We start from the raw sequence: 25,556 nt of genomic DNA, 5'->3' as shown, positions 1-25,556 counted from the left end.
GAAAAACTACACTGGAGGCCAGAATGCACAGCTGGTCAGAAGACGAGGAAACAGGATAGCTGAAATAAAGTCACATACAATAGGAATGTTTTTAAATTGGAATTACATACATCTATATCCCCTTAACGGAAGCCTAAAACACCAGGTAGGAATGAGTGTCCTTACTCTAAAGGGACAGACTCATTACATTACATTACAGTCATTTAGCAGACGCTTTTATCCAAAGCGACTTACAATCAGTAGTATATTACATATCATTCACCCATTCACACACTGATGACAGGCTACCATGCAAGGTGCCACCATCAGACTCTAACTAACATTCATGCAACATCCAGTCCACACCGATGGCAAGCCTTCGGGAGCAACTTGGGGTTAAGTGTCTTGCCCAAGGACACATCGACTGCCGAAGCCGGGTATCGAACCACCGACCCTCTGATTGGAGAACTACCTTGCTCTCCACTACGCCACAGCCGCCCTTACTCTTTAACCTACTGTGTTCAAATGGGTCTTTTGTACTTGTGACAGCCGTCCACGTCGTGAGGTTGGCTGTCAAACACTATGGGGTTGGTTGTCCCTATGTTATTTTAATGGGAGGCAATCTTAAAAACAAATTTAAAAAAGGTCGAATTTCATACTAATGAAACAGCCTAACAGATCTCCTGCATTGAGAGAACATGAACAGGAAAAATCATCCTAAAAGTGTATTTCTTATTCTTATATAACAATTAAAGGACAATACATAGAACAGTATTACTTAAGTGATCTGTATGTCAGTCAATCACTATCAGTCACATGTGACAACCATCCCATAATGGGATGTTTTTGTAGACAACTAAGCTAACAACAGCATGATGTATCCAGGTGGTAAGGTCGAGCTCAGAAGAGTGAAGCCAATGCTGAAGTGTTCTAAAACTGCATTCTCTCTACTGGCCAGCAGGGGGCGACTCCTCTGGTTGTATAGAAGTTCATTAATTTCATCCATTTTCCGTAACCTGCTTATCCAGTTAAGGGTCGCAGGGGTGCTGGAGCCGATCTCAGCTGTCAATGGGCGAAGGCAGGGTTCACCCTGGACAGGTCGCCAGTCTGTCGCAGGGCTGACATATAGAGACAGACAACCATTCACACTCACATCCACACCTACGGGCAATTTAGAGTCTTCAATGCACCTTAGCTGCATGTCTTTGGACTGTGGGAGGAAGCCGGAGAACCCGGAGAGAACCCACGCTGACACGGGGAGAACATGCAAACTCCTCACAGGAGGTTGTCCAGCCCGGGAATTGAACCCGTCTTCTTCAATACAGCATGATGTTCATTTAGTAAATATGGTCCATTTAGAGTCAAATAGACCATGAAGCAGAGTATGCTTTAGGGAATGGAGTTGTATGTTTATTGTAACCTTTTTGAAAAATGCCAAACTCCAGCCTTCAAAACAGTAGGCCACAAACAAATGGGTTACTTCATAGTGACTACGTCCACTTCTTATTCAAAGTCTAGGGTTTTAGCCTTGCTAAGAAAAAATAGGAAACTCTAGAAAATCTAAACCATATCTCTGCCTTAACATTTGCAGAATTTAACTTCATCTGGATTTAATCTAGGGCTGCAGGGGGTGGCTTGTTCACCCCACAGCAAGAGGGGTACGGGTTCGATTCCCGGGTTGGACCTTCTGTGTGGAGTTTGCATGTTCTCCCCGTGTCAGCGTGGGTTCTCTCCGGGTTCTCCGGCTTCCTCCCACAGTCCAAAGACATGCAGCTTAGGTTAATTGAAGACTCTAAATTGCCCGTATAGGTGTGGATGTGAGAGTGAACGGTTGTCTGTCTCTATAGCAACCCGTCCAGGATGAACCCTGCCTTCGCCCAATGACAGCTGGGATCAGCTCCAGCCCCCCTGGACACCCTGAACAGGATAAGCGGTTAAAGATAATGGATGGATGGATGAATGTATCTAATCTTATCTTTATCAGCAGTCCACTTGGGGCCCACAGCTCATTTTTACCCCAGGGCCTATAGCGTGTGCCATGCATGAGCTCTAATCAACACACTCCCTAATAGCTCTTTCAGCTAATTTGCCAGCAGCTGTTGTATAAAACAGATGCAAAGAAAAGAGGAGGTTTGATGAGTTTAACCATCAGAGGCCACTCACTGCCTGTAAATATAATGCAACACATGTATACATGAGGATACGAGTGTCAGAGCAGCGATGGCTCTTTGATGACATGGGCCCCACACATTGACTTCTATCATTTCTATGATTTTAACGAGCAGCTTTTGTCAAAGAGACCCGTAAAACTGTTTCTCGGGAAATCTGTAGCAGCTGACGTCCTTGTAAACACGTTGTTTATAATGTCTGCGTGTATAAAGTCCTGTGTGATCTGAGCAGTTGGAAAGTTCAGTGGAAAATTAGGCAGCAATCTTAAAGTAGTTGTGTTGGCACCAACACAAAGCACTCTGGGTAGATGTGTGCAACAGCCTGCTGTAAAATCAGGCGGCAAACCTCCGGTTTTGAAAAGTGAAGCCAATGATGAAGTGTTTTAAACTTGCGTTCTTTCTACTGGCCATCGGGGGGCGACTCCTCTGATTGTATAAATTGATTGTATAAAATAGATTGTCTTAGAAAAATTACCCTAAATGAACATCATGCTGTATTGAAGAAGACTTGAAACTAGAGATTTAAACCATAAACTCATGTTTATAATGTTTATTGAGGTAACAAATCAAGTGAGAAGTAGGGTCTGTTTCTCATAGACTTCTATACAACCAGACTTCTTTTTGCAACCAGAGGAGTCTGAAGAGAGAATGCAAGTTTTAAGACACTTGCCTATTGGCTTCAGTCGGCAGAATCAGAGGTTGCTGCCTGGTATGACCATGACTGTAATCTGGGTTTTGCAATATCAAAGTCTTGCTTTCAACAATGTTTAATTATGGTAAAGGTTAGAGAAAGACTGTAGTTATGTCAAATAAACTTTTGTTAAGTTAGGGTCGGTATTAGGGAACTAAAGGTCTTGGTTAAGGTTTGAGAAATATCATGGTTACAGTTGGTAAAAGAAGCCAACATCTTAAGACACAAACTCTGGTCTGGTCTCTCTGCCAACTGTGTGTCTCGTTCTTTAGAAAGAGAGGAAACCAGTGGTCTGTTTCTGTCTTTTTTAAATATTCAATGAATAAAATAGTATGTATGACATGAAGGAAACATTATAGGTTTAGTTACAATTTCAGTAAGGTGCAGGTTACCCACTCAAGTAAAAGCACTTTAAAATTACACTATAAAATGGCTTAACAAGCGAAGCTATAAAGTCAGGCAAGAACAACGTGTTAAAACACAACAACTAGGGCCGTCTTTGTCCAAACTCTACACACAAGCACCACATAAAAGCTCTTCCTGCATGCCAACTGCACACTGATGTGCTACATATAAAACACTATTATCTAAAGGCTTCGGCATTTTCACTTGCTGCATGCTGTACATATAGAATATGAACACAAATGCAATGTGTTTATTCTCAGTTGCTCATATGTCCATAACAATAAAAAAAAAAAAGAGATTTTTGAGCTATTTTGCTTCCATAATACGTCGTCTTTCAGAAAATCGAAAAAAAAAAAATATTTGGTCTATTTGTTTCAGTAGATCTTCCTAAATTAACCGAAATGTACCATTGCAATACCAAAAAATGTTGTCTTAATGTCATTTTTGTTACCATATTGACCTCACAGTATTGTCTCCCATTAACTTTCGTAGACATGAACATAGTTACTGTTTTGTACTTTAAACAGAATACAGTATACTGCAACTACAGTCCACTCACCCATTCTTCTCTGAAATAGGCTTCCATTGTTGTTCACAGCAAAGAGCAAACCTGAGTCCAATCTAGAGTGTTCAAGCTTTGATTTCTAAGTTTGTTACAGGTGCTTTTAAAGGTGCATTCTGGGTGCCGGTTATTGATAATTTAGCACAAAGGCTTTTAGTTTTGAATTGTGTGTCTAATGTAGATAACCGTGTGTAAGTTGTTGGGAAACGTGTTTTAAAATCTCATTCTTAGTGTAAAGCAAACAATGTGCGTATGGCTCAGTATACTAGTCAATAGAGAGGCTACATGAGTCCGTGCTTTCAATAATTGAGCTACAAGTTCCAGTTTTTATGTCTTTGCAAATGCCCAAGCATCCATAAGAAATATACAGAAAAGAGGGTAAGCTACTGGGTCATTCTGTTTTCAGTCAAAGACTTCTAAAGGTGAAGGTGTGAAGTGGTCAAAATGAAATCGGAGATCAGAATAACGTGTGATCAAAAGTGTATTAGTTCTCGTTGGCAAATTATTTTCACTCTGTAGTTATTTAGTTCATTTACACGCATAATACACATCATTACTGGGGAGTAATGATAGCACAGCACAGCACCCCAAGCAGTTAGCAGGTTGGTACCTTGCTTGAGGGCACGTCCGCAGCCCAGAGTTGAACGGGCGCCTCTTCAGCTACCAGTCGGCACTCTGTAGCCATTTATCCGTGGACTTGAATGGGCTACAACGGCCATATGAAGAGAATCTGAATAACTACTGTTTCTGGTGCCAACCCGACTTGCGATCCCACTAAAGACCTAACACGCCGTTCAGCTGAGCAGCAGCTCCTCTGTACCAGCTTCCATCGCTCCACAGCCCGTGAGTGCTGCACTAAGGCCATTCATGTGGAAACAAGTCAGGGCTCTATTAATCAACCAAGCACAGCACTGTCATCAGCCCATTACAAGTATTTATCACACAGTAATTGCTGACATGTTAATTACAGGTAATGACAATCGGTCTCACTCATCGGAGGGCTGCACCGCAGGAGGAGGTGGACTGTGTGAACCGCTGTGAGGAGGGCTGTGTGATCAGTGTGATCAGAGAGAGCGTGCACTACAGTGTACCTTTCTCCATGAATCACTGGTAATGCCGACCAAGAGCAACTTTTGAAATGTCACAAAAAATACAATAAAAGGAGCAGCATTTCCAATAGCTGGTTTCGGAGTGAATTAACTCGTCAACTAGAAAAAAACACCCAATGCAATCAGAAAATGTAGGAAGTTTTAATGAATTTTGCTGTTTTTACACCGCAAGAGAGAAGTAGAGTCATTTTCTCATAGACTTCTATAGAACCAGACTACTATAGAACCAGAGGAGTCGACCCCTGATGATCAGTAGAGAGAATGCAAGTTTTAAGACACGTCAACATTGGCTTCACTTTTCAGAGCTGGAGGTTGCCAACTGACTGACATCAGAGTAAAAAACTAAAATCTAAGCTCGACTGTATTCCCGGAACTCACATCTCAAGGTGAGCACTATGCTGAGGACATCTGCTCAAGACCGTTCTGAGGGGGATCAGGTATTGTGACCATGATGCAGGAAGATCAAGTATTTACTGTAGTGATGTTCATGAAACTGTTTTTGGGGCCTGAAGTCCTGTGTTCTCCACCGGAGCGAGACCACTAACACTTAAAGGTCCTCGTCGTGTGATCCTGAACTTCTACAGGTATCAGGCCAAGGATCTGTACGGAGCACCACCAGAGAACAGCTTCAATATCGAGGTCACATGATCCAAACTTTGAGGAATCCGTCTGTACCCCAATAAAATGGAGAAGAATGGGATTTCATTTGTAATGCTCATGGGATTGGAAGATGATATTCAAAAACAGCAACTTGTCTCACAGCCAGAAAAAGAGTATTTCAGTCTGCACTCTGACTTCATATTTATTTAGTGGGATTCTTAAGATTTGCATTTATATTTCCTTTCATTAAACTGGAACAATCTGTCACTGTAATTTAGAACAATTACACATGACCATTTAGTTTTTCCACCTCTTCCGTCTGTCGTGGTGCAGTGATGCAGCTCCAGATGTCTTATCAGCTACTCCACTCCATGAAGCTCCCGGCAGGAGATACCACATGTTTGCTGGAGAGCTAATTGACTCGTGTTTGTGAGTAAACCACTGATAAAATAAAGACACACAGAGATGAAACACTGCAGGAGAAATGAACCACCAACAGCATGTGTGCCAATTCAAAGCAATGGAAGACAACCACACTAAAAGGCTTTTGTGGGCTTTTAATTCTCTGAGGCTTGCTGTGAACTGGGCTTTGAAGCTCTAATGGAACCCAGAGAAGTACGACAACTTACTCAAAAGCCCTTAGAGGCTACAATTTTGGTTACACCACCAGACAATTCTGTTATTCTAAGACCATTTAAACTAGTGTAATTTGTCATTGGGGTGGCATTTCAGTAGAGGTAAGGTCATAGGTCTTTAAAAACAAAAAAATGTTTATCCCACTGGGAGGTTGAATGTGCTCAGATAATTACCTGACAATCCTATTAGGTAATGAGGTATCCTGTGTGAAAATATGACATCTTCGCACAAAGGTGACACTAGAGTCAAGCTTGGTGATGGTACATCCACAGGGGAGCAGGACTTGTAATTGGAAGTTTTTCTTTATGGACGAGTTCAGACATGAACTCTTGGGATTCTTTTGGCTGGTGGTCCTGCCCCTCTCAGCATTAGTTTGATGTCTGCTGTAACAAAGTGGGGGTCAATGGAAATATCGGCTCCTCTTCGCAATTGGAAATCCCTCAGAGAGCGTCTCCAGTAAAGGTTGATCATCAAATGGTCAAACCGGTTCTTGTCTTTCCCTTTTGGTGGCAGAGACATGTGAGTTTGTGGATGTTCCATTCAATGAGGGACTCCTCTATACTCCCTTTTTGGAGAATAATGGCAACCCCCTTCATGATCCTGGCCACAGTTTGACTGTTTGTTCAGTGTTTGTTTTTGATTCCTCCTGATTGATAGATGGACCGATCCATCTATCAATCCGTCGGGATAAGTGAAGCCATCACCCTTTGGTGATCTGTACTTACTTCCCAACTTCAAACATGGATGGACAATTCTAGAAGTCATACCTTACTTTGGTTTAGGTGTTCCGGGTCCACTTCTTCACGCCACCAACTTCCACTGTATAATAAGAATTTTTTCAACTCTCAAATATCTTCCATCTGTATTCCCGTCACACGTCTAATGTTGATCAGGTTTTGCAGTTGAGTGACATCACTAACATTACCAAAATGAAATCAAACTTCAAGTCAAGGACTCCAGTTCATCATAGTTTAATAAAACGTACTTATAATGCAAAGTCGACTGATGCTGTTTTGTTCATTCATTAGTGGATCAAATCTATTTATGAGACAAAATTGGTGACTTTTGATGACTAACCTACAAAAATAACTGTCCTATTGAAACCTCCGACACCTTATGCCACCGTACATGCAAACTAACAGACATATCAAAGCAGGATCGTTACTTGTTAATGCAGACACAATATTGGTTCACCATTAAATGTTTCCCGTTAACACCACAGCTGAGAAATAATACGTGGAGCTGATTACAGAGCAGGTGGGGAACACTCAGCTCAAATACACAGAGCTTCACATGGACACCAGCCCACCCAACATGTTGGCAGTGCAATTGACAAATGTTATACGTTACATTTCTTAAAAAACAAAACAATAGAGAGCCTTTAGGAAAACACGGTTTAAAATACTGAAATAACAAATAAATTACACGAACAACAATGTCAAATATAAAAGGAGTTAATGCATTTATGACCTGGCAATATTGCAGAGACAACAAATGGAGTGAAATAAGCAAAATAACACAGGGTCACCAAAATCCTTGGTGCTTCTCAACACAATAGCGGTACAGAATACACAGAGAGAACTATTTGGAGTGCATTTAAAAGTAATAAGATTGTGTCTATAACATAAAGGCTTACTGGGAATGAGGAGGATTATGACCCTCTGAGCAACTGGTAGTCTTTTCATTTGAACGGCAAACAAGAAGATCAGCAGTGGCTCGCTTCTTCCTTGTATTGTAGGAATCGGTGATGAAATGATCAAAATAGGTAAACACGGAGGAAAGTTTGAGATTGCGATATAAGCAAATTAAAACGTCTGAAAACAAAATATGATCAAATATATTTGAAATACAGGAGAAATGGGGCCTTTGACTGTAAAAGTATGTTTGTTTGTTTTTGTATTTTTATGTAAAAAAAGCTGTTGAAATATTGTTGTCAAAATCCCAGTATTCTCGGGTTTCAATGGAAAATCCAATTAAAGATTCTGATATCAATAATTGGGACTACAGGGTTACACAGGGCCAGTTATCCTGATACAATCCCTCAAGGTAAGACCTTTTCATTTGTTACAAAGAACTGTACTCTAGTGGTTCTGAGTTCACATGTCAAATGGGTTAAAAATAAAACTGATAATTCAAGTTATCCAACTTCTAAAATATTATCGAGCTTAATGACAAGCATGTTAAAATGGGAAAACAAGCACAATTAAAGACGTAGCTTTGTTACAGAGGATAAATATGCACTGTAGGCACAAAGGTTTTTCACTTGTAATCAATATACCCCCCACCCCAAAAAAAAGAGCACTTTTGCTTGGCAACTTTGCCTTTGTTCAGGTGTGAAGAACTATTTGTAACACTTTTACTGCGCCATCTCTGTTTGTTAAAGGTGCTCAATGAGAAATCCAGAGCATCTATTGCCTCCTCACGGCTCTCAACATGGCGGCGGCTAGCAGCCGACAGTGCAAACAGTGCTTACGGTGCAAAGCACTGTTTGCTACGCTTCTGTCGATGTCGTAATCAGACGTAACCAGAGCAGCGGCTGTGAGCTAGCCAGCGGGCACGTTCACATGCACCAAAAAGCACCTTCAGCTGGGCGGCTATCTAAACAAAGCACACAGACTCTCTGATAACACACAGATCGGTAGTGACTTCATTCTCTGCTCAGGTAGACATTACTCCTCTATACGTTTCCGAATTGACATAGTTGTTTGCTGCTATATTAATGCTCTGAATATCAAATTTAGCACCTTTAAGCATTGACCAAAAAGAAATAAAAAAAATTGTGAAGGTAGTTCTGATGATGTAAAGAAACTAGGGCTGGGTATCAAACCTTTTTGTGTTACTGTCCGAAATGTGGCAGTGGCACAGAGTATTTACAACCCCCCCCCCCCCCAAAAAAAAAACCCCCAATAACATTGGACAAAACAACAAAGGTTTTGTCCAACTTCCTTTTAAACGTAGTGAATACTCAACATGGACAGTAAACTGCAGATTGTATAGAGATGCGGAAGCTAGTGTAACAGAGCCAGACAGAATTCATAGAACCCTGGTTACATAAGTGACTCTCATTAGTTGTAGAGGGATTGAGCCTGACGGGGAGAAGGACACTGAAGAAATGTACTGTGCTTGTCGTACATTTTAATACATTTTTGGAAGAAGATAAGGAGTGTTTAAGATTAAACGAGCTGCTCCTCTTTCCATGATTTTGTTCTTTCTTTTTATAAACATGTTTATAGTCATAGTAATTCAAAGTAAGGTATTAAAAAAAAAAAGTATGTTATAGGTACAAAAGCTCAAATGACACCCAGCTCTAAAAAAAAAAAAAAAAAAAAAAGAAAAGCCAGACAATATATTAGCAATGGTTGACAAAAATCATAAGAATAGTAGCATATGAGGTCCAGCAGTGTAACCTATTAACAGTAACAGTGGTTCTATAGTGAAGCCCAGCTCGGCTCATGTACAGACAGTGGAGGAGTGGTTAACAGAATATCTGTGGCAAACAGGAAGCACACTGAAATTCCCAAACACAAAGTGCACTCACAGTCACGCCAGTATATTAACAGTAACATCAAGGTAACAATGAGAATCGTTCCCAATTAAAATAGGAAGTAAAAGCTTGAGAAAAAAAAATGCTACCATGATATTTCCTTTTGTATTTACAGGGATGATTTTGCCCTCGATGATGCAAACATGATGACTGCTCTCAGACTCGGCAACGGTTGCCCTCCGTCAGAAGTATCCTTTTATCTCGTTTGTAACAAGTCCTTCAGGTCAGATGTGGTCTTTCGTATTGCAGGTAACAAAACTCCATTGTTTTCAGAAAAGAAAATGTATTTTAAAATCTTACGAGTGAGATTCCTTTCAATTCCCTTGAGTGGGAAAGGTCTGTTTTTTCCCCATCTCATCCTAAAAGCCTGCCCACATGTTCTTGTTGGTAGTGGTTTCAGCCAGTCCCAGAGTCCCTCAGTGTTGTGTCTCTTTCTCTCAGTGTTTTCAGTTTCACTTTACAATTCAACAGCACAACTAACACTAAAGAGACAATGACGTCATCCAAAAGTTGGGAAAAATCATTTTTTTGGTAGTTTTTCTTCTTTTCTTCTCAGGGACTGTTTGTTGTGGGCAGGTCCTCAGTAGTTGTGTACAGGCCTCTCCTGCTGATGGGAGGGTGTTAGGAGGGGGACCCTCAGGCCTCAGAGCTCAGGGAGGTCCTCGTGGGACTGGGGGGGAGGCGAGCTGCTGCACTGTGCTCCGTGCGGAAACTGTAATCATACTGACAGGGGGAGAGTCAAACGTCACTATTATGTTAACAATAATATCTACAGAGAGTTCATCAAATCATCAGCAAACGTCTGTGATTAACAATGATACAGTAGAACAAGGACTGAACTGTCCTCTGGTGGAAATAGCGTGTAATTACAGGAACATTTCTATTTGTTGAGTGCATAAATGGAAAATGTGGATTCACACCGGGGCCCTGTTTCATAAAGCTGGTTTAACCAACTCTAAGCCTAACCCTGAACTCTGAGTTGACTAACCCTGAGTTGGGAAACTCTGAGTCTTTGGTTCCAGAATAGCTGATCAGAGTTTGTTAAATCAACGCCAAGTCTGCTCAATCTTAGTTAAGCTGGTATGTGGTGAATGAAAAAAGCCATCATCAATGGAGCTCCGATTCCACGGTTCAACATGGAAACAGGTAGGCCTCCATTTTAATCCATTGGAAGATATTAATGCATGTAAGATATATATGGAGGGCCTGAGTCATATGTTGCAGGTGTTACTAGTGTCCTGCTATATAGATATAGATATATAGATATATATATATATATATATATATATATATATGATCAGAGTTGTTGCTATATATATAATATATATATATAGCAGGACTCTAGTAACTCCAACTTGATTACATCTCTCAACTTACCTCTTTCTCAATCTCAGCCAATGACTTGATTGTAATGCCCATCAGGTCCACCTGCTGCAGCTGAAGATAGACAATGACAAGTTAGTTAGTTAGTTAGTTAGTTTGTTGTCCAGCTATTTAATCAAGAAGTGTTTAAAGCACACGTCTGGACACCTCTGCTACGGGAGGATAAACTATGTGACCCGCCATCAGGTCAACCTGCCACCAAAGAAAGACTCAACACGGGCAACTTACATCGGATGAGGCACAGGCAAACTTGTCAGAGATCATGAAAGGCACTCCGTCCATTGCTGAAAGAGAAACACGAATAAATGCTCCAAACTGTGTCTTTTTCAGCGACAGCAAAGAAGTTACAGAAAAAGCATGAATTCAAAAAAATGTGAAAACACCAAGGGTCCTTATTCTAACGGCACAAGGGCAACAACCAGATCATGGATCATGTAGGGGCAGCAGTGCCAAGGGACTGGGAGAAGTGGGATAGAGATCAGGTTTGATGATTAGCTGTCATAGAAGAAATGTTTGACATGCAATTAACTATTTAATTGTTTAACTAAAATAATGGCCGATCCCAAATACAGGCCGGGGGTCAAAAATGAGGGTTGATAAACTCCTGGTGCCGGTCACATATAGTGCATGCCAACTAAGAATATGTACAGTTCCATTGCACTTTAGTCTAATAAAGTCAACAATATAATCATGTTGTTGTCAACACTTACTAATCTAAAGTGTTATTGTCATATTTCAGTCATTTTGGGTGTGTGTGCTAATGTCCCAACACAACTTTATTTTGTAGTACCCTACAAGTGCCACAAGATGTCAGTGTAACTTAAAGTAGCACGTGAACCGTGAACGGAATTGTTCCCAACAAAGACCTGCAAATGTTTAACAATAAAAGCCTTATAAAGAAATGATGGCTTTTAATTGGAAATTGATACAGGAAGTGTTGAGCTTGTATTAACAGCATGATGACTTAACAAAAATCTAACAAGGGCAAACAGGGGAGGATCAGAAAACAAGGAAGTTTTACTCTAAAATATGACCAACATGTAAAACAGGGAATTAGATATAAAGTGTTTTGCAAGCAATACAGTTTAAGTTAAATATTTATAAAAGAGTATGAACATTTTCTTTAAAATAAAAAATAAATCTATTTAATAGAAATATCTCCTCTATTCAAAACGGCTCCCTTGTGTCTGTGCTTGATGCAACAATATCACAGCAACGTGTTCCGTCGCCGGAAAATATCCATAACCAGGGCTGTACCAAAGCCTCATTCACAACGTTGACGTTGAAATTATTATCATTAAAGTATTAAGAATGTTTGTAGCTTGGCTTCTTTGACAAACGGTGTACTTGTTCTGATTCATTTACTTAAATAAAAATATATTACAAATGACTTTGGTATTTGTTGTTATTTGATGACTACAAAATAAATAAAAGAGTTTGTATTGGGGCAGGTAAAAATTGACTTTGGGCAAGTGGATTTCTGACTCACTTGCTCGACCGGGCAATAAAAAAGATATTCAATGTTAACCCTGGTGTTCACAGACACAAAAGATAAAATCAGTTGCAAACAAAGCTGGTGTCTTGGCTTCAAACTAAAGAGTAGCACTATTTTGTGCACAGAGAGTTAATGGTCGTCATTACATGGGCAGAGAATACCTCATTCTTAATGGCTGGTAGGGTCATGCTTTATAATCAGATAACTGCACAGCGCTGATAAAATGTTATCATCGGCCATCTTATTAGACCTTGTAGCTTGCTTTGCTTTGCTGATACTTTAGTACATCTGCAAAGTCTGGCTGTTCCCAGTTCAATCCCCTTAAGCCCATCATTGAAGCAGAGGGGAAATGGTTGCATGTAAATTTCATTTCTACACACACTTACAACAACACCGTTTGTGGCATGAGTTTGACTGGCACATTTCAAAAAGACATTGTTTGATGGAGAGGCTGTGAGAAGGAGACAAACTGCTGACCTGAGATAGCATACAGGTTGGAGTTCTGGTGCTCATAGTCTGGTCTGGTAGTGTTCTTCCCTCTGAAGCTGGCTGGGAGGGTCATGGAAATATGTCTTGGGACAAAAAGAAGAAGAAGAAAAAAAACACACAGAATGTGGTTAGTTCGATGGAGACTAAACTGTGAATCTATACATCAGTCCCTTGCTGCACGTCCATAATGTGCTGGTGTTCAGTGATGTGTCTTCTGAAAGGCCTTAACAGTCAAGAATATTTCTTAGTTAAAAGTCTTAAGTACAAAGTTACAGAGGAATTGACTGCAGGACAGAAAAAACAGCTGGCTCCTCTTTTCTCTTCCGATTTCTCTCCTGCCCTCACTTTCACACGAAGTCAAAGGGCTCTAAGGGATCCCTTATAAACTATGCATTTCCTCGCAGGCTTCAAGTACATTACATATTACATGTATTAGTCATGAAATGTGCAGTTAAGTGGATTCATGACACACATAAAACCTGCATCATTCTTAACTAAACAAAAAAGACTGCTACAGCTGATTGTTGATATTAACTTTAAAAATGTTTTTCATAGATCGTGCCTCTTAATTTTGCTCTGAAAGTGTACCAGATTGATGAATTTCATTATATTTCTTAGTTTAGTTAAATGATAAACTAAAATAACATTTTCTTCTGGGGGATCAGGCCCCTGGATCCCACAAGAGGGTCCAAGGTCCACCCGCCATAGTCTTACTAAATCCTATGGGAAACACTGATGGGTCCAACACAGGTCGAACAGGTTCCCAATTAGATTTGACTGCATCTTAAGTTAACCATTTGATTCGATTTTTGAGTAGGAGTAAATAATCAGTTATCATATCGGCTGAACGATTCCATAACGTGCACCCCTAAATATTATCAATCATCAGCATAAATACAAAATAATCTGTGCGACTTCTATCTGAAAACAATCCTGTTTCTAAGACACTGCAAAAACATTCGATTTGTAAAGAAAATTACTATATAACATATATGTTGTGACGTTTTTTAAAGTCTGTTTTCATTACATAAGCACGTAATGTACTGTGTGTACGTATGAAGAGGTTTATGTAACAGTGTGCAGTTTTTTTCCCCTGTTAACACTCTTTTAGTAAGCCATCTCCCGCTGCATTTCCAGCTTTATATTTTTAAATGTGTGGTGTCAAGCTTTAAACAGCTTTTGTGAATGAACATTTTTATACAGATTCCTGATTTACACTCAGGTCCGTCCTCGTTATGGAGGACAGGCTCCCCACAGTAACAGCCCTTGCCTTCAGATGGTTTAGTGGTATCATATGATGTTGCGTGAATAGGAGTTGTAAACACTATTGTAAGCTTTCATCCTGGCGACAGCAAGTGGAGGTTTTATCTAAAAGAGAGATGTTAACATTGCCGAAGTAGAGCTCTTGCGGGATGTGGCGGATTTTACTGACTGAAAATATGGCGACAGGAGCCGTTTAGAGATCGCAAGTGCCCAAAACATACAGTTTGATCTGATATCTTTGTTTTTCTTCAGTTGAGAGGTAACTCAAACATGTGTAGGTTGAAACAGGAGGAAAATTGACCGGCTTGTGCTGTGTCTCTATGGAGAGTCCAGCGCGAGCCGCCATGTTGGCGCTTTGTTTTGCTCTCGAGGTCGCCGCGCATGTCACGTGACTGAAAACTATGAATTGGGAATAAACTGTTAAAGAGCAAAAAAAAGATCAACAAGATGGCAGGAGAGTGTAAACAACAACAGGTTGAGTTTAACAGGTTCACCTGAATGCAACATGAAGCCCTCATGCTTAATTGCACAAAGCGCGATGTAGACGGGACAGTCGATTTTAGGTGGAGATAATCGCCAAACAGTTTGATGAGCACCGTTTTCATTGCTGGGAGCGGGGCTCCATTGTTTGTCCCCATTGAAGTCTCCAAGTCCTCCGCGGGCTACAAACTGGTTTCCTACTTCACTGTGGTCTAAAGATAGCTCTGTTTCCCTTCCCTTAATGAAATGCTGTTTAAGGACAGTGAACTCTTTCCTTGTGTAAGGGCTGAGCAGAGTATCTCAGCAATGTGTGTAAATGCAGGATACATGTGAGCGAGCTTGGTGAGGGAGGACACATGAGACACGTGTAAAAAACACCTCAATAGAGGGAACATACTTGAGCATCGGAGCAGCTGGGACTGGGGCTGAGCTGGAGGAGGAGTTCACATTCTGGATGTTGTTGGTAGTTGGTGTATGTGTGGAGTCCTGGGCCCGAGGTACGTTCCCCATGCGATACCAGATTCCCATGTTGTTGAGCTCTCTGTGAAACAACGTAATGAAAAGGACATTTCAGATTTAGTTACAGGCCTAACAAAAGCACTTCTACTTTGTCTTTTGCTCCAGCCCCGAAAAGTGTGAGTGCATGATGTTTTCCCACATTTTGCGTTCTTATTAATACTTTCTGTGAAAAATTGAGGCTGGAAGTGTGTTTCTCCAGGATGCAGTGGATGAACATGCCCAGGGGTTGTTTTGAGGCGTTTCTTTTACACTTTTTTTTCCCCCCCCGTTTCAAACAGAGGTCAAAATTTCAAAGCTTTTGCTGTCACAAGTCAAAAGTGGTGTAAAGGACCATAGTTGATCCATGATAACTTTATAAATGACCTTGGATCAATACACATTTTTACTAAAACAAGCTTGAACGTATCATAGTGACACTCAATGCAACCTCCATTAACGTGCTGTTAGCTCTGTTATTTAGCCAAGCAGAACTGTGCTGCCCAGCAGCTGCTAACAGCTTATAGCTAGCTTTAAAAGGGGCTAAATACGGGAATTGGTACTACGCATCGGCAACTACGCTGTCGGTCGGGGCGCCGTTATCAACTGTAACAACCGTATGAGAGCAGTCCAGGGCGGCGGCTGTGAGCTAGACAGCAGGGCACACTCAAATGCACTTACATGCACTAAAAGGCAGGCCATCCGGCCCGGCTATATAAAAAAAGCACAGAGAAGCTCGGATTACACATACAGCGGAAGAGAGACTTTATTAACTGCTAGGTTAGACTTACCCCTCTATAGTGTACAGTTGTACACGGCTATATTAATGCTATGAATATCAAATTTAGTACATTCAACTAGCTGACCTCTTTCCAATTTGTTGTTCAAAATGTAGCAATATTAGGGAAATAATAGGGTGTGTCGATAGAGAGTTTCCTGCGTCCTTTCGGATTTTAGAAGCCGTTAGTCTAAAGCCCCCCGGTACCAGCTGGATGTTGGTACGTATGGTACCTGTGGTACAAGCGGTACTGTAGACAAATGAGCAACGCCAAGTTTTCAGAATTTTGGCATTGACTTGGTACCAAAGCATCTGTACTCGTGACATCCCTACTTCATGCCAAAAATATAACATACCGCACCTGCTGGCATTGTGCATTTTGCTCTCCACCAACATTCCAGCAGAAAATCCCAGTGCATATACGAACACCAGAAAAAGTGAGGAGGTTCATCTTAATCATGAAATCGCACTCAGTTATTTTGTTTCAAATACAATTCTCTTCTATGGACAACTATTTGTTAAGTCTACAACGAAAAAAGAAACCCGATTGCTCACCCTATAAAGGTGTATTGAGGGGGGCCTGCTTGGAGCGTCCCATGATGCGGATGTCACAGATGGCTGCCTCTGTTGAGTCCCGTGGAATAAACTTAATGCAGAGACGCCTCTTCCTGAAGGCCTGCTCCTCTGGGGGACACACAAGAGACAGAAAGACAGGCATGTGAAAAATAAATCAAGATGACGATAGTCATTTTTTTAATGGACTCAGGACGGACATAACACAAAACTGCAAATTGTATTAGCAACCTCATCCACACAGAGTAAATGTTGATCCCACAATGTAATGGCTTTAGAATAATGACACCACTGATGTGTAGGTTGGCTCCCTATAAGCCTTGCTTTTACTATTCATTTCTGTTTGCCACCTGGTAAGATTTCCCAGGAAAATGAAGGCTCCATTTTTTGGTAGTTGTACTCTGCCTTAATCATTGCACTGAGATCTTGGTTTCTTGTTCAAATCTAGATTCTTAGAGTTGTTTCTTGCTTTGCACAGTAGCCAGGCTGTCGGCGGTAGCCGTGTTGGTAGCGCTAGCTAACGCTTACACTAGCAGAAGGAAACAAACATCTATGATGTTTGTGGAACAAAAGAAAATCACATTGATGTTTGTTTCTGGTTGCTAGCATAAGCCATGGTGGTAACGCTCACTAACGCTAACACTAGCAGATAGAAACATCTATGATTGTTTGTGGAACAAAATAAAAAAGTGATATGAAAATGAATACAGCAGGGCGTATTATTAGGGCCCAACATCTTTGGGGATTTAAAGATATATTTGAATCCTTTTCAGACTTCATGCCTTTTCTACTGGACTTGATAACTTACGAGTGTCAACAGTCTCCTGGATCGGGATGAAACCCACAGGCAGGGTGTCCTTGATATCGATCAGCTTCATGTCCACAAGAACGTTCCCTAAATGGCTCTATAGAGGAAGAAACGAAGAGAAGGAGAAACAGGACCAGAGCCGGAAATGAATCTGACACAATTCATTCAAATGCTATATATATGCATGGCATAATATTGTAACATGCATAGCTGGTTGGTAAGGTGAGCTGACTTACATTTTCTTTAGAGAAGGCCCTTGTGAAGCAGAGGTAACGGGTCACCTTGGATTTGAAAAGGCCATCTTTCCACAGGTCAGCATCCAGGCCGTCTGTTGTTGTAGAGACCTGGAGGCAGATAAGTGAAGGGTGGATATTTTGACTTTTGTTTTGAGTAATGCCAGCAAGTTAATATGAATACTCATCTGGGTATCTCTGTAAACTGTAGGTTAGTTGGTTTATGTTCAACAGACAAACTGGCGGTGACAGGTAAGAGGCCATGTGTCACAGTCTGCCCTAAAAACCTGTACTGAGACGCATATTTTGAATGCGCTGTATGTATGCAAAGCATACTCCTAAAACCTGAATATTAACAGCATATCCCACATGTCTTGATTACAAGTACATGAAACAGGGTTTTTCATGCACTTTCAATTTCAGTCCTGTAGTGTCTTGCAAAATCTTTCTACACCAATTACTAATAATTATTGTTTTTTCAGACTCTGAGCCTGAAATCTCCACTTCAGTATACACCAAACTTTCCAGTTGCATTCCTATCTATATTCTTAAGGTTTTTAAAGAGGGGTTTGTTCATATACCCTTAATAGCTTGATTTATAAAACATTGTATTCCAAAAAACATGGCAGAAAGGGCATTTTTATGGCTATGGATAATATTTTATGATTTATGGAGTGATATAGAGAGATATACAAAAATCCCTTCGTAAACAACCTTTGACTTTTATATGTTGACAAAATGACGGATTTTGAGCCTGGCTCATAAAATGTGTGCAAATTGCCTTATTGTATATACTGACATACGGGTCAATGACAAATAAGGCTTCTAAAAAGATAATTTAGTGTTAATTAAGTATTTTCAAATTGGATGTAATGCATATTTTTGTGTGTGGAACAATGTTTTTGAACAAGTCTCTCTTTAGTCTGGTTAAATTCCTTTTTAAAAGTATTTTTTACCTTCACTGGCTAAAACATGTTAGGTGGTGCAACCACATATTTGTTAAAATACATCTAATTTCCTACCATTCATTATAACTGAAATCTTTGGCAAGTATCCCTTAGAGCAGTGGTTCTCAAATGGGGGTACGTGTACCCCTGGGGGTACGTGAAGGCACTCCAGGGGGTACGTGAGATTTTTTAAAAATATATTTAAAATTTGCATCCATTCAAAAATCCTTTCAAAATTGTTATTTAATAAATATTCAATAAAATATAAGTGTAAGTTCATAAACTGAATTTAATGCAACAATGCAATCGTCAGTGTTGACAGTTTAATAAATCAGACACTGATGGCACAGCGCTGTGTATTACATCTTTATTTCAACCAAAAATGCTTTGCGCTGGTTAGGGGGTACCTGGCTGAAAAAGTATTTCACAGGGGGTACATCACTGAAAAAAGGTTGAGAACCACTGCCTTAGAGTGTCTACAGTGCCTAACACATATCTATTTTGTGGATGTGTTTTGAATTTTTAATAATTTAAGATCATTGCATTCTATTGGCCAGGTTTTTGGTATCTTAAGCATCCGATTTTACATTTAAAATGATAAAAAATAATAATACAAATATACAAATGAATACATGCAATACAATAGTTATTAACATTATAGTTATCAACTATTTGGTCACTTAAACCTATTATTTATTGCTATATTAAATTAATGTAAAATAACTTTTACTGAATGAAATTATATATGTCATGAATTAATAAAATTAATCTAAAAAGAAATAATGGGCTCAGACAGAAATATGGACATCATGTCATTGACCCATACATTTTCAGAAAAGTTGTAATACAAAAAAATTCTGACAAAATTTCCACTGTCTCACTGCTGCCAACACCCATGTCTATAAAGCACCAAAACATGAAATGACCCAGAATATACTGGTTGGAATTTTCACAACTTAATTAGCATTACTTGCAAACACAGATACACTAAGATACCACGTTAGTGTGTGTATTTATGCTAAGCTCCACTTTTGAAATAAGTAAAAAGAAAAATATCAGAACCAGTGTGGCCAAAGCCTTTTTGTGGCATCTTTCAAATATTTAAGCAGCTCAGCTTTATTTATATTTTAATTGATGATTATTTAGCATTTGTAATTCAGCTGTCTTCCTGTCCTGAGTTGTGCTCAGTAACTTACCACATCATATCCAGTGGGTGCCCTGTTCCTGGAAGCTACGACCCCGACTCCAGTGATTGGGTCCATTGGCATCTCTGGCAGAGCTTCGTTAAGGTCCCGCACCTCAGGCATCTTTATAGCGTTCTGCAACCCAAAAAAGTACAATGACAGATTGACCACTCCCGAATAGAGGTCCAAAGATGTAGGAGAAGGGTTGATTTACTTGGTCAAAGTCAGTTCACCTGAAGTGAAGGTGAGATGTTATTGTCAGATTTGATCTGACAACAACCATCATCCTTCCACACTATATTTTGCATCAAAATAGAATACTTGACTTGTTTCCTTACAGGGCGTGTATAAAGGTGATAAAGTAGTCCTTGAATATGAAATATGAGTTTACAAATAATTACAATCCCTCTTCCGCACTGTCCAGGTTCGTTTGTGGCGTTCTGCCGGTTACACTTGTTGTCTTTTGGCTTTTTCACAATTAATTTTGTTTGTACGACCTCTGGCGTTTCGGAGTCTAATGCAATGAACAGCCTGCCGAGCATTAACAAATTTGTGAATGCTCGTAACTTGCGAGCCATCTGTGGAGGTGCGCACTGCGGTGCCTTGCTTGAGTATAAATAAAGCTTAACTGCCCCTCCAGACTACATATGGTCAACTCTTAGCCACAAAAAAGACCACGTGGAAACATAGTAAATGGCTGGACTGTGTATTGTACATGCCCTCAAATGGAAATATCCCACAAACACAGGCCTACCCCTCTAACCCCTACAGTCCACACTAGCTCCCCTTTGCGGCCTGGTGGGTCTCCTACTTATTCACAAGTCATAATTTGGCTTTCTTATTTCTGACTGAAACCTGGCAACGGAATATGGAATACATCCATTTTAAAGAACTGTGCCCTATGGATTGTTCTTTTATCGGGACCCTGCGTTTGACAGGCCGCGGTGGTCTTGCCGTGGTCTGGAAAAATCAGTTCCTATGCCAACTCAGGAACACAGAACCCTTTGCAACCTTTGAACTACCACTGATAAAGTGGGTCGGCTAAAACCGTTTTAATTTATCGACAAGCAGGTCAGAGTTCACAGACTTTTTGACTTCCATTATCAAGATGGATAAAGTTTTATTGGTTGGTGATTTTAATCTGCATGTCAATGATACCACAAATTGTGTGGCCACTGAATTTCTCAGTATTACAGAATCTTTTAATTTCAAGCAACATGTTTCCGGCGCCACTCACAGTGATGGTCACACCTTGGACCTTGTGTTCTCTCTGGGTCTTGATATTAATTTTATATATATATTAATTATTATCTGTTGTGAGGACCTACTGATCAGTGATCATGAATGTATTTTCTTTGATCGCTCTGTAAATGCTGAGCAGTTGTGTCTTAAACGAACATTGCGTTCTCGCTGTATTACTCAGAAAACAACCGAGCAGTTTTCAGTGCACTTTGGCTTTGATATTAACAGGAATTTCAATGATGTAGAATTTTTAATGCAGTCTGGACAAAGTGGCACCTTTAAGGATAGGACGAGGGCTGTCAACAACACTACTCTGTGGATGACAGACGCTGTCTGCACCCTGAGGCGTAAGTGTTGTAAGACAGAGCGGTTATGGAAAACAACTGGGCTAGAAGTGCATCACACATACCTCAAGGATCTCAGAGTTTATTTTAATATTGTAGTAAAGGAAGCTAGAACGGCTTACTTCGCTAACTTAATCTTTTCCTCAAAGAAGAATCCAAAAGGTATTGTTTGACACAATTAATATAATTGTTCACTGTCTGTCTCTACAATACCATGCTTTTCTAATGATGACTGTAACAAGTTTCTTACATTTTTTTATTGATAAAGTAATGGCAAATAGGTCCAGTATTCAGCCTGGGACTTGCTCAAGAAACTCTTGCTCCTCTGATTCTCCTACTGTTCTGGAGTCTTTCCAGCCTATCAGCCTATGAGACCTGATGGCCTTAATTAAGAAAAGCAAGCAATCATCTTGCCCTCTAGATGTTTTACCATCCTCTCTATTTTTGCCAGTTCTGCCAACTATTAGCCCTGCTGTAACATTAATTGTTAATTTATCATTGTCTTCCGGAAGCGTCCCCTGCTATTTTACACACAGTCACAATATCAACATTGACCTCTACATCTTTTATTTTTACTATTTGAAATGGGTAAAATCTTGTTTCATTGTAGAGCTGAGCGCAGTGCACAGCCCCTCCTTGCCCCCCTCTCTCTCCCTTTCTCAAACACAAAAGAGCAGTCTGAACAGCTCTCTCTCTCCATGCAAACTCTGAATCATAACATGATCAAGTGCAGGAGGAAAGTATGGTATTATCTAATAATTAATATAGCAGCGTATTAAGAAGAAGTAAGCAGTATGTGATATACACAGAGAAGAAAGAAAACCCTCTTGAAGCTGCCTGGACAACAGAGGCCTCATGCTTAGCGTCTCCTTGACTACCATAGTCATCTGTTCAGAGCTGTGACACAGAGAGAGAACAAAACAATTCTGTAGAAAAGCGGACTGACTCAATATCAGTCTGTCTCGGTTTAAAGAGCAAATATCTCAAAATCTCTTGTGTTGTCTAGCCAACACTCCAACACCCAAAGAGACATGAAACTGAATGTTTCAAAGCTGAGCAATATGGTCTGCCAATCCATTAAAAGGAAATGGGTGTACAGCCACAGTCTGAGAGGAAGTGCAGCATGAGTTAGCCATGGTAATAATGTTATTCTGGGTATTGCTGCTTTAGGGAGCTAAAGTTAGTAGATGAAACAGAAAGGAACACTCTCACCGATGTCATCAAGTCTTCAAGCTACGCATCATGTTTAGATCTGCATTGTCAGCTGCAAATAACCCACTGTTTTTCAATTTATCAATCAATTAGTCAAAACAAATTCCCCAAAATAAATTCTCATAAGATTTTAGAAGATTAAAGTAATGCCTATAAAATTATTATTTCTCTTAGTACCCAAAAGGTGTGGATTTCATTTACAATGATATTAATAGAGAAATGTCACTTATCAATGATTAATCCCTGTTGAGAATTTGATCAATCAAGAATACAGTAAGCAACAATGTACACAGTTGGCACTTATACCGACCAGACCGCATCTGAACTAATATTATAAGCATGTTACTTGTATTAACCCGTTTTGCGATGTCCATGAGAAATGGCTAAATTCAAAGGGTTTGCTTCTAGCAAACGGTAAGGTTCAGACGTCAGCAGTGGGATCTGTAACATTTCTGGCTTCCTAAATTAAACTAAATGATCTTTGGCTATTCAAACATCATTTTCTGTTATGTAAATATCCCTTAAAGGCGCTATTCAAACATGACATGACTTTTACTGCTGTAGTAAATGGATTGCATTTTTCTAACTTAACCAACAAGGCGCTAATATAGTCATTCACAAACAGCAACCCCGGATGACCCGCTCTACTTCCTGAGCCACAGCTGCCCATAAGGATAGAGTGCCAATGATTGCGCAGTATTTGATACCTGCTGCACGAGAGGAGAGGGAACAACCTCTCCTTCTTCAGCTGGAGAACAGCTGCCAGTTAAAAGGTAAATGTTGAATAATTATCTCAGTGGCTTAATGAATGAACAGTTTCCTGACACATTTACAGGAGCCTAAATAAGAAAACGGAGCATCCATCCATATAAAGGTCCATCACTACTGCTGCTGTTACCTAGTAACCAATTATTAACCAGTTCCCATTGGCTGCAGTTACTAAAAATAAATTCCTGAATTCTAAAAAGCTTCCATGGTTTTCTTACAATACATGTTAATGATTATAACAGTGATGCAAATGCTGTTTTTGGGAGAAAAAAATATAGGAATAAATATTTAGGAAAAGTGAGTGTGGATCTGTCTGGTCTAAATGTTTCTATGTTGGGATAATTGCATGTTGAAATTAAACTTTAAAATATTTATAGTTAAATAATACCTGTTTAATTCAGTTGGTACTTCAACGAGCTGGAAGTTTCCACAGAAAACGAAACTTAATGTCTATGGTTATATGAAACCTGTGTGTCCTCTCTGATGACAGGAGCTGGATTATGCACTCTAGTGATACATTAACAAATCACATGTCAACTATCAACAACGTATATGAACAGCGAACACCAAACTCCATTTAAAAATATGTTTCTTTAAAACCTTCTTGTTAAGTAGCAAAAACATGCACTTTGCTGTATTTGACATATATTATATATATATATATATATATATATATATATATATATATATATATATATATATATAACTACTACTGCTCTCCTTGATTACAAATGAGTAAGAAGCAGCATGAACCATTTCAAAATATATATATTTAATACAAGAACTGCTTTGTGAATTAACGAGCTACATCAGCACCAATAACTTCGCCCATATATCAACTGGATTTGGCAGGTCCTCTCCATAGTGGGCAAGGCACGCATTAGCTCCGTTGTTACGCAAAAATAAAAGACAAACCCGTGTAGATAACTAACCAGCTATTTATCTTCATCCACGTCAACATGGCATGCCATTGAACGATAACCAGCCTGAGCTTGTCTCTCTTGTTCTCTTAACGGGACGTGGTCAGAAGGGTGGCGGAGAAAGCTCAGCTAGGCGACACGGCTAACAGGCTAACAGGCTAACGGGCTAGTGGGCTAGCGTTAGCACGCTAACGTTGTAACCGAACACCAGCTGCGACAAACCCCGCAGCTAAAGCTGTCAGACGTGAACGGTGTGTGGTCCTGGCCTGCATGGCGGGCAAATGTCACCCGGCTGGTGGTTTGAGAGTTCACCACACGTTTCTGAGTTATTGTAGTAACGCGTCCCCGCCATCTAAGGGGGAAAGAGGTTAATTGCTAAGGTGTCGTTGACACCGAATCTGCAGTGGCTGCTAATGCTAACTAGCTACCTAGCCGAGTAACGTTGGACCACTCACCCAGAGGGGCTAACAGTTGAGCTCGACCGGTCTCCGTTTATTTTCTCCCGTGCTCTCCTCTCTTGCGCCTTTTCACAGCTTCGGGGAGACTCGCATATTTACCTATAATCAACGAACCAATCCGAAACATAAGCTGCTTGGTGAATATATTTGCATGGTGGTTCTCCAGCTAGAGGTTTCAGGAGGCTGCCATCGATGGAGCCGTCGGAAGGGAACCGGGGAGTGATCACTGAACCAACTGGAGGAGCCTCTCCCCCTCCCGCTGCCTACGCATTCAACATCGGTGTAAACAATAACACTGGCTAATGGTGCAGTGTCTTGTGTGTGTTTGGACGCTTTCTCTTGAATTTTTTTTATAAAAATCTCCAATGGAGAGAGGACTGCCTCCAAACTCGTACATGCATTTTCCCAAAAAATAGATGAGTGTTGGATTGGAAGAGTTTACCAAGCATGAATAGCATCCACAAGGCTTAGAAACCAGGCAAAGATGGCCACTGCCCCCAGGGGGTCCAAAGACTCCAGGTTCACCATGTGGCAATTAGTTTGTGATAATTTAAATACTTGCTTAGCTGTTTGTGAATAACCTATACTATGCACCACTAAATCACATTAAAACCTGAAATGATAGGGACTTTAGACATTTTTTATGTAATTTTATCTGATCTTGCGGCTCCATTTGTAGATAAGCCCTGAGTTAAAATCTAGTGTGCTCAATAAGGTAACCACAAACTTATAACTAACCACTACCTAGGCCATGACCATTGTCTGACTTTTTTCTTTTTTACAATCCTTC

The 25,556-nt window shown here is 40.2% G+C and overlaps 1 protein-coding gene across 1 annotated transcript; it reads right to left on the bottom strand.

The window, feature by feature from the left end:
- Positions 1 to 9,038: 9,038 nt before the first annotated feature.
- mvb12ba (multivesicular body subunit 12Ba) lies at positions 9,039 to 25,173 on the bottom strand. Its single transcript, XM_054612247.1, is given in 11 exon segments — positions 9,039 to 10,417; positions 11,072 to 11,131; positions 11,306 to 11,361; positions 13,050 to 13,144; positions 15,202 to 15,345; positions 16,633 to 16,657; positions 16,660 to 16,761; positions 17,459 to 17,555; positions 17,695 to 17,802; positions 19,835 to 19,957; positions 24,866 to 25,173. Coding segments are annotated over 10 exon segments (885 nt in total). The 5' UTR covers positions 19,946 to 19,957; positions 24,866 to 25,173; the 3' UTR covers positions 9,039 to 10,330.
- Between the last annotated feature and the right edge of the window lie 383 nt (positions 25,174 to 25,556).

The sequence above is a fragment of the Anoplopoma fimbria genome, chromosome 14, assembly GCF_027596085.1.
Source record: "Anoplopoma fimbria isolate UVic2021 breed Golden Eagle Sablefish chromosome 14, Afim_UVic_2022, whole genome shotgun sequence".
Lineage (NCBI taxonomy): Eukaryota > Metazoa > Chordata > Actinopteri > Perciformes > Anoplopomatidae > Anoplopoma > Anoplopoma fimbria.
Note: the sequence above shows the minus strand (reverse complement) of the source record. Positions and strands in the feature narration are given on the sequence as shown.